This window comes from Nerophis lumbriciformis, linkage group LG06 (assembly GCF_033978685.3).
Source record: "Nerophis lumbriciformis linkage group LG06, RoL_Nlum_v2.1, whole genome shotgun sequence".
Classification (NCBI taxonomy): domain Eukaryota; kingdom Metazoa; phylum Chordata; class Actinopteri; order Syngnathiformes; family Syngnathidae; genus Nerophis; species Nerophis lumbriciformis.
Window position 1 is genome coordinate 29,893,451 of NC_084553.2, and position 14,839 is coordinate 29,908,289.

The following is a 14,839-nucleotide window of genomic DNA, read 5'->3' on the forward strand; positions in this document are numbered from 1 at the left end:
AAAAACTTTTCATAGAACTGAGCGATCAGGGGAGAAGGGCACTAGTCAGGGAGGTGAACAAGAACCCGGTGGTCATTCTGTCAGAGCTACAGCATTCCTCTGTGGAGAGAGGAGAACCTTCCTGAAGGAAAACCATCTCTGCAGCAATCCACCAATCAAGCCTGTATGGTAGAGGCGCCAGACGAAAGCCATTCCTTAGTAAAAAAAAAAGCACTTGGCTGCCCGCCTGGAGTTTGCCAAGATGCACCTGAAAGACTCTCAGACCATGAGAAATAAAATGATTTAGTCTGATGAGGCAGATATTGAACTCTTCGGCCTGAATGCCAGGCGTCATGTTTTGAGGAAAGCAGGCCAATACCATCCCTACAGTGAAGCATGGTGGTGAAAGCAGGCCAATACCATCCCTACAGTGAAGCATGGTGGTGAAAGCATCATGCTGTGAGGATGTTTTTCAGCAGAAAGAAGTTAGAAACTAGTCAAGATAGAGGGAAAGATGAATGCAGCAATATTCAGAGAGATTCTGGATGAAAACCTGCGCTCTTGAACTCAGACTGGGGCGACGGTGCATCTTTCAGCAGGGCAACGCCCCTAAGCACACAGCCAAAATATCAAAAGAATGGCTTCAGGACAACTCTTTAAATATACTTGTGTGGCCCAGCCAGAGTCCAGACTTGAAATCAATTGAACAACTCTGGAGAGATGTGAAAATAGCTGTGCATCGACGCTTCTCATTCCACCTGATTCCATTTTGGAATAAGGCTGTAACATAACAAAATGTGAAAAAGGTGAAGCGCTGGGAATACTTTCCTAATGCATTGTATCCATTCACGTACTGCATCCATCCATCCGTTTTCCACCACTTGTCCTTTTCGGGGTCGCGGGGGGTGCTTGAGCCTATCTCAGCTGCTTTCGGACGGAAGGCGGGGTACACCCTGGACTTTTCACCACCTCATCGCAGGGCCAACACAGATAGACAGACAACATTCACACTCACATTCACACACTAGGGCCCATTTAGTGTTGCCAAGCCACCTACCATTCATGTACCGTATTTTTCGGATTACAAGTCGCAGTTTTTTTCATAGTTTGGCCGGGGGTGCGACTTATACTCAGGAGCGACTTATGTGTGAAATTATTAACACATTACCGTAAAATATCAAATAATATTATTTAGCTCATTCACGTAAGAGACTAGACGTATAAGATTTCATGGGATTTAGCGATTAGGAGTGACAGATTGTTGGGTAAACGTATAGCATGTTCTATATGTTATAGTTATTAGAATGACTCTTACCATAATATGTTACGTTAACATACAAGGCACGTTCTCAGTTGGTTATTTATGCGTCATATAACGTACACTTATTCAGCCTGTTGTTCACTATTCTTTATTTATTTTAAATTGCCTTTCAAATGTCTATTCTTGGTGTTGGGTTTTATCAAATACATTTCCCCAATAAATGCGACTTTTGACTTTATTAAATGTTTGGGTAGAATTTTATTCAACAAGACCCATTTTATTTTAAGCGATATAGGAATTTATCAGAGCTGTTTATCTATTTTATGGAAGAATGTAGTTAAATAGAACTGGCACCCAATGTTATAAAAAAAAAAGTATTGATTTTGAAATGAGAATACATTTTGAATCGAATCGTTAACACCAAGAATCGTAAATAAAAGAAGTTTGGAACCACTCGGACTTTTCATAGAACTTAGCGATCAGGGGAGAAGGGCCCGATTCACAGCCCTATTATATACTGTACATGTGATTTCTTAATGTTTTATGTTGAATAAATTTGCAAAAAAATAAATAAAAACAAAAACAATGTTTTTAAGTTGTCATAATAAGGACTTGTGTTTAGAATTTTGAGGACACAATGTATTCATTCCATTTTGGAATATGAGGCTGTAACATAACAAAATGTGGAAAAAGTAAAGCGCTGTAACTACTTTTCGGATGCGCTTTACGTGAATGGATAGATTATATATGTTTGCATTAAGCATGGATGTGAATGGATCAAAATGTTTTATGTGAGTATGTGAAAGGATAGCCATGTTTAGACCGTGCATTTACTGTATGTGAATGGATAGATATTTTTGCGTTATGTGATTATGTTAATGTTTAGACAGGTTATTATGTGGCTATGTGAATGGTTTGACATGTGTACGTTATAAGTGTATGATAGTGGATTACATTTGAACATCATTTCCTTTATCAAAGCAACAAAAGGCTAAACTTCTTAATGGAAGAGAATACTTTTACAAGGCACTGTTTACATTCTGTATGCAAATAGAAAGACATGTTCACACTGAGGTATGCATTTAGGGTGTATGTGAATGAAAAGACAGCTGCACAATTGTGACAAATAATGTTTATTCCAATGTGAGGATGGCCATAACAATTGATTATTAGGAATTGATTTGTGTTTTAACTGTGACACAGCATCAGCAGAGCCAGTAGTGCTAACATGTGTTAGAAAGACCAAGAAGTGTGATTATACTTTCATCTACTGTATATGTTGTGCAGTATGTACTGTATGTGTTTCACCCAGCACATCTTGGACAAAGAATGAGCTTCTCTGTCTTCAACAGCACACAAGCATGACGAGCAGCACCAAGAGCTACGTGTGTCCCGTGTGTGGGCGAGCGCTGAGTTCGCCCGGCTCGCTAGGACGCCATCTTCTCATCCACTCCGAGGACCGCCTCTCCAACTGTGCCGTCTGTGGAGCACATTTCACAGACACCACCAACTTCAACAGGTTCTGCTCTCATAGCTTTACTTCCTGTAGGATAATACATTTCTTAGCATTTTGACCAATTCATTCATAAGGGATTTGGAATTGTACTGGTTGTATGTGAGTGGGAGTGAAATGCAAGGGGAGCGGCTGAGGGTGTGCGTGCGAGCGTGCGTGCGTGCGTGCGTGTGTGGGCGTGTGTGCGGGCGTGCGTGTGTGAGAGTGTGCAGGCGGGCGTGCGTGTCTGCGGGCGTGCGTGTGTGCAAGCGTGCAGGCGGGTGTGCGCGTGCGTGCGTGTATGCGGGCGTGCGTGTGCGTGTGTGCAGGCAGGCGTGCGTGTGTGCGGGCGGGCGTGTGTGTCTGCGGGCGTGCAGGCTGGCGTGCGTGTGTGCAAGCGTGCGGGCGTGCGTGCGTGTATGCGGGCGTGCGTGTGTGTGTGTGTGCGGGCGTGCGTGTGTGCAGGCGGGCGTGCGTGTGCGCGTGTGTGCGGGCGTGTGTGTGGGCGTGCGTGTGTGCGTGCGTGTGTGCGTGCGTGTGTGTGGGCGTGCGTGTGTGAGAGTGTGCAGGCGGGCATGCGTGTGTGCGGGCGTGCGTGTGTGAGAGTGTGCAGGCGGGCGTGCGTGTGTGCAGACGTGCGGGCGTGCGTGTCTGTGGGCGTGCAAGCGGGCGTGCGTGTGTGCGAGCGTGCATGCGAGCGTGCATGCGGGCGTGGGTGTGTGTGTGTGTGTGCGTGCGCGCGCACCTTCAATTCAATCAAGTACATGTTTTCCTTCCAGAGAGAAGCTGAAAGATGTCCTGGATACGACCAGGCTGGATGTCTCAGGTGGAAGGGACACGTGTCCCCTGACCCACTCGCTCTCCAGCAGTCCCATGGCCAGTCCAGGACCCGACCCTCTTTCCTGCCACAGACCAGGACCGGGTCCCAGTTCCTGTCAGGGCCCTCAGCCATGCCAAGTTCCCGACCCCAGCACAGGTCTCTGTCAGGCCCATCGAACGTGTCACGAGTCGGTCCACATCTCCAGTTTGTGTCAGGGTCCTGGACCAGACCGAGGTTCCTCCTTCCCCTCGCTGCCTGACAGTCTGCTCTCTGAAGGACCGTCGCTCGCGTCCATTCCCGACTCCCTTAACTCCTCCCCCTCCGGTCTTCCTCCAATCCCAGACATCCTGAGTCCGATGCCCGTGTATCCTGCCGGAGTTCTCCTGGTGTGCAACAGCTGCATGGCCTACCAGCAGCTGGTGGACGCCCAGTCCCCCGCACGCAAATGGGCTCTGCGCAGGAAAAGCGAGCCGGTAGAGGCGCGCATGCATCGCCTGGAGCGCGAACGCACGGCCAAGAAGAACAAGCGCGCGTGCGAGACGGACGAAGAGCGAGAACTGCGGCGTCTGCGGGACCGCGAGTCCAAGCGCATGCAGAGGATGCAGGAGACGGAGGAGCAGCGGGCGAGGCGTCTTCAGCGGGACAGGGAGGCCATGCGCATGAAGAGGGCCAACGAGACACCCGAGAAGAGGCAGGCCAGGCTGATACGCGAGAGGGAGGCAAAGAGGATCAAGCGGCGGCTGGAGAAGATCGACCCCGCCCTCAGGACGCAGATAGAACACGACCCCGCCGCTATGGCTGCCCTGACGGCGGACATGAGCCTATTTCAGTTCCCCTGCTCGGTCCCTTCTATGGATAATGGACTCTTTATGAAGCTGCCCTAAGAAGACCACTTTCACTTTCACTTCATTCTAACGCTGCCTTCACACTTGTCTTTGCTGCGCTTAAACCAACTCTCATGTTTATGGCGTCAAAGCAGTAACAAAATCCTTGCGCGTAAAAACCACACTCATGACCTCTCTGCACGAGCGACTCATTTTGCGCACTGCAATTTAATTGCCATTTGCCCAGATTTTAAATTGTATTTCTAGAGATTTCACTAGTTTTAAGAGCTTATTTGATTATTTTTAATGTTTTATAATGTTAATTTTAGCATGAATATTATATTTAGTCTATTCTCGTTAAAAAATGTTAAAATTGAGAAAATAACTACCGATTTTCAAAAAATATATTTTGGTTTATCCCTGCATAGAAAATATTGTTCTGCAATATCTCGAGGATGCTTAAATTAAGAATTGAAAGTAGAATATTGCTTGTTTTCAAAATAAAATGCTTATTTCTATCTTTATAGTCCTGCCAATTTCTAGATATACAAATCTTAATTTAGGATGTCTTATCAAGTAAAATGATCTGTACATGCAGCTACTTAATACCACTAGTTTTTAATATTTTTTCCTGAAATCAAATATTTTGACAGCTCACTTATGTAGTGTGCGCACATAGACTCATTTTGCACATGTTTGGACCCATTTTGTGCATACGCAAACCCATTTTTAGCCCATGTAAGCTAACTTTGCACACATGCGGACTCATTTTGTTCATATGCAAACTAATTTTTTGCCCATGCAGACTAATTTTGCACATGTGCAGACTAACTTTGTGCATACGTAAAGACATTTTTTGCCCATGCGGACTCATTTTGCACACGTGCGGACTCATTTTGCACATATACTGACTTTTTATGCGCGAGTGCGGACCCATTTTGATATGCAAACACATTTTTTGCGCATGCGGACTCATTTTGTAAATACGAAAACAGGTTTTGACCATGCGGATTACTTTTGCACGTGTGTTTTGCAATCATTTTGCGCGCCTATGGATTCAATTCATGCATGTGCAAACTAATTTTTTGTACATGCGGACTCATTTTATGCAGGCACCAACCAGTTTTTTGCGCATGTGGCCTCCTTTTGCATATGTGCAGACTCATTTTGCACACGTGTGGACTCATTTTGTGCATACGCAAACCCATCTTTTGACCATGTGGATTAGTTTTGCACACATGCCGACTAATTTTGTACGCACACAGACTCATTTTATACATGCGCAAACACATTTTTTCGCATGAGCAAACACATTTTTTGTGCATGCACGCAAACTGATTTTGCACGCATGCAGACTAATTTTTCACACGTGTAGACTCATTTTGTGCATGGGCCAAATAATTTTAAGCTTGTGCAGCTTCTGTGCGTGTGTGGCATGTTTTTGCACGTACACAGTCTCTTTTTGCACTTGCGCTTTCTCTTTCCCCACCCGCACAACGTTCCACTCTTTTGGCACTAAGGGGCGGGCAATAAATAGATGGCCCAGCATCTCCCCTCCTTTCTTATTGGTCACCAGGAGACAGTGAAGTGTGAAGTGAATTATATTTATATAGCGCTTTTCTCTAGTGACTCAAAGCGCTTTACATAGTGAAACCCAATATCAAAGTTACATTTAAACCAGTGTGGGTGGCACTGGGAGCAGGTGGGTAAAGTGTCTTGCCCAAGAACACAACGGCAGTGACTAGGATGGCAGAAGCGGGGATCGAACCTGCAACCCTCAAGTTGCTGGCACGGCCGCTCTACCAACCGAGCTATACCGCCCCAGTAGATGTTTAAGGCGACCAATCAGAAAGAAGGGGAGATGCTGGGCCGTGTAATCAAAATGTAGAATGTCGGAAAAGACACATGGCGAACAATCGCGCACACAGAGGCCTCACGGGCTTAAAATGAGTTTACAGTCGTGTGCAAAATGCAGTGAGCTTTTAACGCGCCAAGATTGTGGCCCTTTTTTGACATCATACATGTTGCATTTTGTATGTGTGTGTCACTAGCACGCTCATGTCTATTTTAGAAGATTTTTAAGCAGGTATATACAGTAATACTGAATTATTTATCAATCAAGTTCCAGACACCCTGAAATATGAACAGGAAAGACGTTTTATGGAGAATAATCCTAGTTGTACGCACACAAAACAATATATGTAAATGATGAAAGAAATGATCACGTTTACTTTTATTGAAGATTGAGGCCAAGGGAGGAGCCACATAATGCTCTTTCTTGAATTCAGTAGTTTTTCACCTTCTTTATCAAAGTACTCACAACTTTCTTTGGCCCCATTGTGGATTAAATTGCAGTCATACTAAAAAAAAAAAAAGACATCGATACTGAGTCCCCAATGCGAGGGATGCTTAAGTTTGGGAGATGATATCTGATCAAACATACTATTTTGTTAGGTGCAATATTTGGCTGTACGATAACTGATATACGAAAACCGGAGCAACATTTAAAAAAAACTAATCATAAGAAAAGTGTGGCTGTATAAACAGATAATATCAGAGCCGGATATGTGGAAACAACATAAGATGTCCTGAAAAGTGCCCAATCATGTCCGTACTTGAGACTTTCTCCACTGATGGCGGAGACGGCGGCCATTTAGATAATTGTCTCTTTCAAAAGGACAGGTTATAGGTTGGTTTTTTTTTTTTTTTTCAAAAGACAAAAACAGCTTGCGTGTCTGTGATAACGTGTAATGTTTGATTATTGAAGCACAAGTGTGAACGCAGCCTCAACAAGACTTTTCTTTCTTGTGGTGAAGAATGTTCCAACTTGATTCATTCAAGCATGTTGTAAAGAGATTTGATTTGAAGAGATGTTTTTGCACATAATTCATAATATCATGTGGACTTTGTAGCCATGGAGCCCGAATCCCTTCCTCCTCACCTTCTTCAAGCTGCCGCATCAAGTCGTTGATGTCCACTCAACCTTCTACCTCACTTGACTGATGTTTCTACTAGTGCTGTCCCACTAGTACTACCTGCTAGTTTTACTTACTAGTACTACTTACTAGTGTTGTCACTACTTCATCGGACCAAAAGCAAGAGTGTGTATCCTCCTGAGAACTACAGCTTCTCTTTGTGGTCCCAAAGTACTACAAACTAGGGGTGTCCCAATCCGATATTGACATCGGTCTGATATCAGCAAAAAAAAAAAAAAAAGTATCGAATGATATCGGCTTGCATGTAAAATGTCCCTGCTTCCTGGAGGACATTTAGGACTCCTTGTATCGAACGTTTGATCTTTTATTGTGTTTTAGTGAAGTTATTTACGAACGGTAAACATGGAAGGCTATAAGCTACTAGGAGCTAGCAGCTACACAGCAGCTAAGCACACAATAGCACACATGCTAGACCAGCCCTTGTCTAAAAGTGGGGCGCGGTGCGATGCTTTTTTTTCCCCGTACCAGAATATGATGAAGCGTATGTAGGTAACACAGTAACCACGGTGGGAGACGAGGAAAGACCAGTGTGTTGTTTCCTTTAATGTTAATACGCTTACAATGTTATGCAGACGTATAGTTATAACAATTGTATAGATAAGTTATACTGTTTGTCTATAATAGTATCGGAGGTGTAAAAAAATTTTTTTGAGAAGAACTGTGCTAGACATACGTAATAAATGTCCTTATTTGAACAATATTGCAGTCTAAAACATGACGTTTGTCAATGTAAACAAATATCAAATCATTTTAGTTGCATATTACTTACATTTACCAAGTCTCCAAGGCAGAAACGTATTAGAAATAATTCAGTAACAAACGTGTCTGCATTATTCAACTAACTGCCTCACTGCTAAATCTTTCATAAAGTTAGTGTTTTTCATACCTACCATTGTTCTCTGACTAAGTTCACTTGATCAAACCTTTTCTAACATTCTACACTACATAATACAAGTTTGTGCTATGTTTCCTGCTGATATCGTATCAGATTAATATCAATATCGGCTAACATTCAAGGCTCCTACATTGGTATCATGTTGGAAGTGGAAAAGTTGAATCGGGACACTCCTACTGCCTACTAGTCATGGTCTACTAGTATTGGTCTGATAGTATTGTTCTGCTAGTACTGCCACTACTTCATTGGACCAAAAGAAAGACTGTGTGTCCTTTTGAGTACTACAACTTCTCTGTGTGGTACCAGAGTACTACAAACACGATGACAACTTCTCTACTCGGTTTTCTGACATATTCTGCTCTTGTGCTCAATCAGTGCTGCTGTTTCTCCTCATGACTGTACAATACATGTTATTACCTCTTATTTTTATCATCATCACTGGCAGTCAAATATGCTCCAAAAATGTCCTTACTTGAATTGGGCCTGAGTTGGTTGGATCTTCAGGCCTTGCTTTGTAGCGTTCACTGCACGATTTTGCAAACATTGTCACCAATAACCACCATGAACCTCATATTTATGCAATATTGTCTCTCCATGTTTTTCCTTGTCACTCTTTTGTTCTTTTTTTTATATTTAAAACATGGTATTTTCTTGCTGCATTTTTTCCCAACAGCGTTTGCATGTGTTTGTGTCACTCCTAGACCAACCTGTCAAGCAGCATCATTTTCCATATGAAGTTATTCATCTTACAACAATGAAGTTGGAGTAAAAGTATTGGCAGTAAAAAAAAACGAAGACTTGATTTACCAAATGTCAACATTTTATGATAAAAGTAAATCTGCAACTAGTTAAGAGAGCTGCCATACTCATCAGATATTGTTACATATTAGCTCAAAAATATTCATCTTTATGCTCATTAAAGTCAGCATTTCTATCTCATGATAATCAAATTGTATTCACATTAAATGACTACTTTTTCCTTCAAATATGACTATTTTGATCAAATTACAACAATGTATTTGTGATATTGCAACTGTACAGTCCATCCATCTTCTTCTGCTTATCAAAAGTTGGGTCGCGGGGGCAGCAGCCTAAGCAGAGAAGCCCAGACTTCCCTCTCCCCAGCCACTTCGACCAGCTCCTCCCAGGGGACTCCTAAGCGTTCCCAGGCCAGCTGGGAGACATAGTCTCTCCAACGTGTCCTGGGTCTTCCCTGTGGCCTCTTACCCATCAGACGTGCCCTAAACACCTCCCCAGGGAAGCGTCCGGGCAGCATCCTGACCAGATGCCCGAACCACCTCATCTGGCTCCTCTCGATGTGGAGGAGCAGCAGCTTTACTTTGAGCTCCTCCCAGATGGCAGAGCTTCTCACCCTATCTCCAAGGGAGAGCCCCGCCACCCCACTGAGGAAACTAATTTAGGCTGTTTGTACCCGTGATCTTGTACTTTCGGTCATAACCCAAAGCTCATGACCATAGGTGAGGATGGGAACGTAGATCGTCCGGTAAATTGAGAGCTTTGCCTTCCGGCTCAGCTCCTTCACCATGACGAACCGATGCAGGGTCTGCATCACTGCAGACGCCGCACCGATCCGCCTGTCGATCTCACGATCCACTCTTCCTTCACTCTTGAACAAGACTCTGAGGTACTTGAACTCCTCCACTTGGGGCAAGATCTCTTTCCCAACCCGGAGATGGTACTCCACCCTTTTCCGGGCTAGAACCACAGACTCGGACTTGGAGATGCTGATTCTCATCCCATTTGCTTCACGCTCGGCTGCAAACTGGTCCAGTGAGAGCTGAAGATAATGGCCAGATAAAGCCATCAGGACCACATCATCAGCAAAAAGCAGAGACCTAATCCTGCAGACACCAAACCGGTTCGCCTCAACGCCTTGACTGCGCCTAGAAATTCTGTACATAAATGTTATGGACAGAATCAGAACAGAAACTGTACATAAAAGTTATGAACAGAATCGGTGACAAAGGGCAGCCTTGGCGGAGTCCAACCCTCACTGGAAACAGATCCAACTTACTGCCGGCAATTCGGACCAAGCTCTGACACTGATCATACAGGGAGCGGACTGCCACTATCAGACAGTCCGATACCCCATAATCTCCGATCACCCTCGCAAGACTTCCCGAGGAACACAGTTGATGTAGATTGGTTGGGCAAACTTCCAGGCACCCTCAAGGATCCTGCCAAGAGTATAGAGCTGGTCCACATTTCCACGACCACGACGAAAACCACACTGCTCCTCCTGAATCTGAGGTTCGACTATCTGGCGTAGCCTCCTCTCCAGTACACCTGAATAGACATTACCAGGAAGGCTGAGGAGTGTAATTCCACGATCATTGTAACACACCCTCCGGTTCCCCTTCTTAAAGAGAGGAACCACCACCCTGGTCTGCCAATCCAGACGCACGGCCCCTGATGTCCACGCAATGTTACAGAGTCTTGTCAACAAAGACATCCCCACAGCAACCAGAGCCATAAGGAACTCCGGGCGGTTCTCAGCCACCCCCGGGGCCTTGCCACCGAGGAGCTTAACTACCTCGGCAACCTCAGCCCCAGAAATAGATTCCCCAGACACTGCTTCCTCATAGGAAGACATGCAATTGGGATTGAGGAGGTTTTCGAAGTATTCCCTCCACCGATTCGCAACGTCCTAAGTCGAGGCCGCAGCACCATCCCCACCATACATGGTGTTGACAGTGCACTGCTTCCCCTTCCTGAGGCGGCAGATGGGGGTCCAGAATCGCTTCGAAGCAGTCTGAAAGTCGTTTTCTATGGCTTCTCAGAACTCCTCCCATGTCCGAGTTTTTGCCTCTGAGATTGCCGAAGCCGCGCGCTGCTTGGCCTGTCAGTACTCGTCCGCTGCCTCCGGAATCCCATGAGCCAAAATGACACGATACGGCTCCTTCTTCAGCTTCAGGGCATCCCATGTCCATCAGCGGGTTCTAGGATTACTGCCACGACAGGCACTAACCACCTTGTGGCCATAGCTCCAATCAGCTGCCTCGACAATAGAGGTACGGAACATGGTCACCTCGGACTCAATGTCCAGCGCCTGACTCGTGACATGTTCAAAGTTCTTCCCAAGGTAGGAATTGAAACCCTCTCTGATGGGAAACTCTGCCAGACGTTCCCAGCAGACTCTGACAATGCGTTTGGGCCTGCCAGGTCTGTCCGGCATCCTCCCCCACCATCAGAGCAAACTCACCACCAGGTTTTGATCGGTAGAAAGCTCCGCCCCTCTCTTTACCCGAGTGTCTAAAACATAAGACCGCAAATTCGATGACACAACTATAAAGTTGATCATGGAACTACGGCCTAGGGTGTCCTGGTGCCAAGTGCACATATGGACACCCTTATGTCCGAACATGGTGTTCGTTATGGACAATCTGTGACGAACACAAAAGTCCAATAACAAAACATCACTTGGGTTCAGATCAGGGCGGCCATTCTTCTCAATCACACCTTTCCAGGTTTTACTGTCGTTGCCAATGTGAGCGTTGAAGTCACCCAGCAGAACAAGGGAGTCACCCGGGGAGCACTCTCCAGTACTCCCTCCGGGGTATCCAAAAAGGGCGGGTACTCTGAGCTGCTATTTGGTGCATAAGCACAAACATTCAGGACCCGTCCCCAAACCCGACGGCAGACAGAAGCTACCCTCTTGTCTACTGGGTTAAACTCCAACGTACAGGCTTTGCGCCGGGGGAGGCAACAAGAGTTGCAACGACAGAGTGGGAGAGAGTCCAGCCCCTTTCGAGAGGACTGATTCCAGAGCCTTTGCTGTGCATCGAAGTGAGTCCGACCATATCTCGCCGAAACTTCTCCACCTGGCCCAACAGCTCAGGCCCCTTCCCCCCCCCGGTGAGGTGACGTTCCGAGAGCTAGCTTTTGTAGTCGAGGATCAAACCGCCGAGGGTCCTGCCTTCACCCGACCTCTACGCCCCCTCCTATTGAGTGGTGAGCCCATTGGAGGGCAACTATACAGTGGGCACATAATTAATGCATTAATTTGCATAAAATACTTTGTATTTATAAAATTGTAACCTATTTGTAATAATACAAATGTAAATCTCGTAAACACACTATTTTTCTCATTCTAATTTTTTAACCCATAAGATGACTTTTCTGAATATTCCCATCACAATCTTACAATTTATTTGCAATATTACAAATATTTTTGATATAATTTGCATAAATTACTACTTTTTCCTCAGAATTTTCAGACTTAATTCTCTTAAACTTGTAACTTAATATAAAATATTACAAATTACCGCAATTTTTTTCTCATCATATTCTATTTTATTCTCATAAATTACTATTTACTTTACGACTATACTCACAAAAAAGTATTGTATTTTACTGGCAATATTACAACCATACTCATAAAACTAGCATTTTACTCGTATCGTTCCAACTGTGCTCGTAAAATATTTGCTGTTTACAAGTGATATTGGACTATACTTGTAAAATTACTGCATGTTACTCGTAATTTTACGACTACACTCAAAATTTGTATTTACTCGTGATACATTTGCCTAATTGTAATATTACGACCATATTTTAATGAAATATTTTAATTTTATAACGGACTTTGTTCCCACAAATAAAATATTTTTTATCATAATATCCTGACTTATTTCACATGAAATTACTATTTTTTTCCTCCTATTAAAATATTCCGACTTCACTCTCATAAAATATTGCAACTTTTGCTTTTTTATATTGTGACTTTATCCTCATGAAACTACATTTTCTTGATATGGCCTTCATTTTGTAATACACAGTACTGATTTAATTCTCAAGGTTTTTTCTAATAACTATTCTCATGATAAGATTTTTTGCCCCTGAAATATATAATTTTTCTAAAATGACATTGTCCTAGAATATTCAGAATTTATTCTTGTTGCATTTTTTACAATCTTAGTATTAGCTCAGTCTCATAAAATGTCGTTTGGCTCTCTAAAACGATAGCTTCTATTGTAATATTGTATTATAAAGAATAAAGCCATAATATTGCTTTTTGTTTTAGATCACTACTGTTTCACTTTGTCCCTAACATTTCCAAAAGTCCACACAAAAGTTCTTCTAGGAGTGCATCAAACTTCTATGCAACATTTTTGACTTCTAATTCCAGAGAAATCATTTGAGCTTTCATTGAAACTATGCAGAGCACACCTTTATTTGTTTTACTTTGGAATGCAACTTCTCAGGAGATGTAAGACAGCAAGGTAGCTTCATTTCAGGGTCAACAGCAAGGTGTCACAATGAAAGGCAGGTTCTGTGTTTCAGGTCATATTCCTTTTCGCCTCACTTTATGAATACCAAGTAGTTTCTTTTTTGGAAAGTTGCTACAATTGCAGAGGAAATGTTAGTAAGTCAATGTCAGCTTTTAGCTCTGTTGATGTGTTGCTAAGAAGTTACTGCATGTGGGAAATGATGTCTTCTTCTCATGTTCTCTTTATGCCTGCTTCTTCTTTTTTTAAATACACATTTACTCCAAGAGTTATGTTTAACTAAAAATGGCCTTTCTGTTGATATGAGGATTTCCTCCTGATGTCATGTTTACAGCGTATTTGGCCAACGTTGTTGTCTCAGTGACTGCATTCAGTTGGGTGCAGTTGGAACCACATGATGAATGTGAAAATAAATATTCTTTTTTCTATACTTGTATTTTATACTTTGTTTCTAAGAATATCATCGCTAGGAAGTTGCTATGGTGACACTTTAATACATTTAACTTGTAATCATTATATTGCTGTTGTGTTACAATGCACTTTTACTTAACCCTTGTGCAGCCCTGAGCACGGCCATCGTTCTGAAGCAGTGGTCCCCAACCTTTTTGTAACTGCGGACCGGTCAACGCTTGAAAATTTGCCCCACGGACCGGGGCGGGGGTATTTTTTATTTTTTTTGTCATAAAAAAATACAATCATGTGTGCTTACGGACTGTATCCCTGCAGACTGTATTGATATATAATGTAGGAACCAGAAATATTAATAACAGAAAGAAACAACCCTTTTGTGCGAATGAGTGTGAATGAGTGTAAATGGGGGAGGGAGGTTTCTTGGGTTGGTGCACTAATTGTAAGTGTATCTTGTGTTTTTTATGTTGATTTAATAGAAAATACTTTTTTTTCCTTTTTTTTTTTTTCTTGTGCAGTCCGGTACCAATCGATCCACGGATCGGTATCGGGCCGCGTCCCAGTGGTTGGGGACCACTGTCATGAAGGACTGAAAGAATTTTGCCAGGATTGCTCCCGCTACAAGCATTTTATAAAATGACATTGTGTTTTGATTGCAACCTTGGTAAAATAGGATAAAAACAAAGTACACACACTTTCTCTTAAGACCTTTTTCGGCCCTATTGACTCCCAACATAACAGCTATTTGTTCACAGACTGTAGTCCTGGTATATTGCTGTTTGTTTTCCATGAAAACCGAATGAATCTCATTCTTGCCGAGTGAAAAACAAGAAAATACTGTTTAGGTGTAATTGCACCTCTGTGTAAGCGGCCCAAAATTGGATTCAACTGCCCAAAATAATTTTCATTGAATTT

General features: G+C 43.4%; 1 protein-coding gene across 4 annotated transcripts in view; it reads left to right on the forward strand.

Moving 5' to 3' along the window:
• The window catches only part of znf821 (zinc finger protein 821), a 42,012-nt gene extending 28,068 nt beyond the window's left edge, over positions 1–13,944 (forward strand). For all 4 annotated transcript variants that reach the window (XM_061964062.1, XM_061964061.1, XM_061964059.1 and 1 more), the window contains 2 exons: positions 2,593–2,759; positions 3,512–13,944. In XM_061964062.1, the coding sequence (XP_061820046.1) occupies positions 2,593–2,759; positions 3,512–4,436 (1,092 nt within the window). In that variant the 3' untranslated portion in view covers positions 4,437–13,944. The remainder of the gene's footprint in view (positions 1–2,592; positions 2,760–3,511) is intronic.
• Positions 13,945–14,839: the final 895 nt, after the last annotated feature.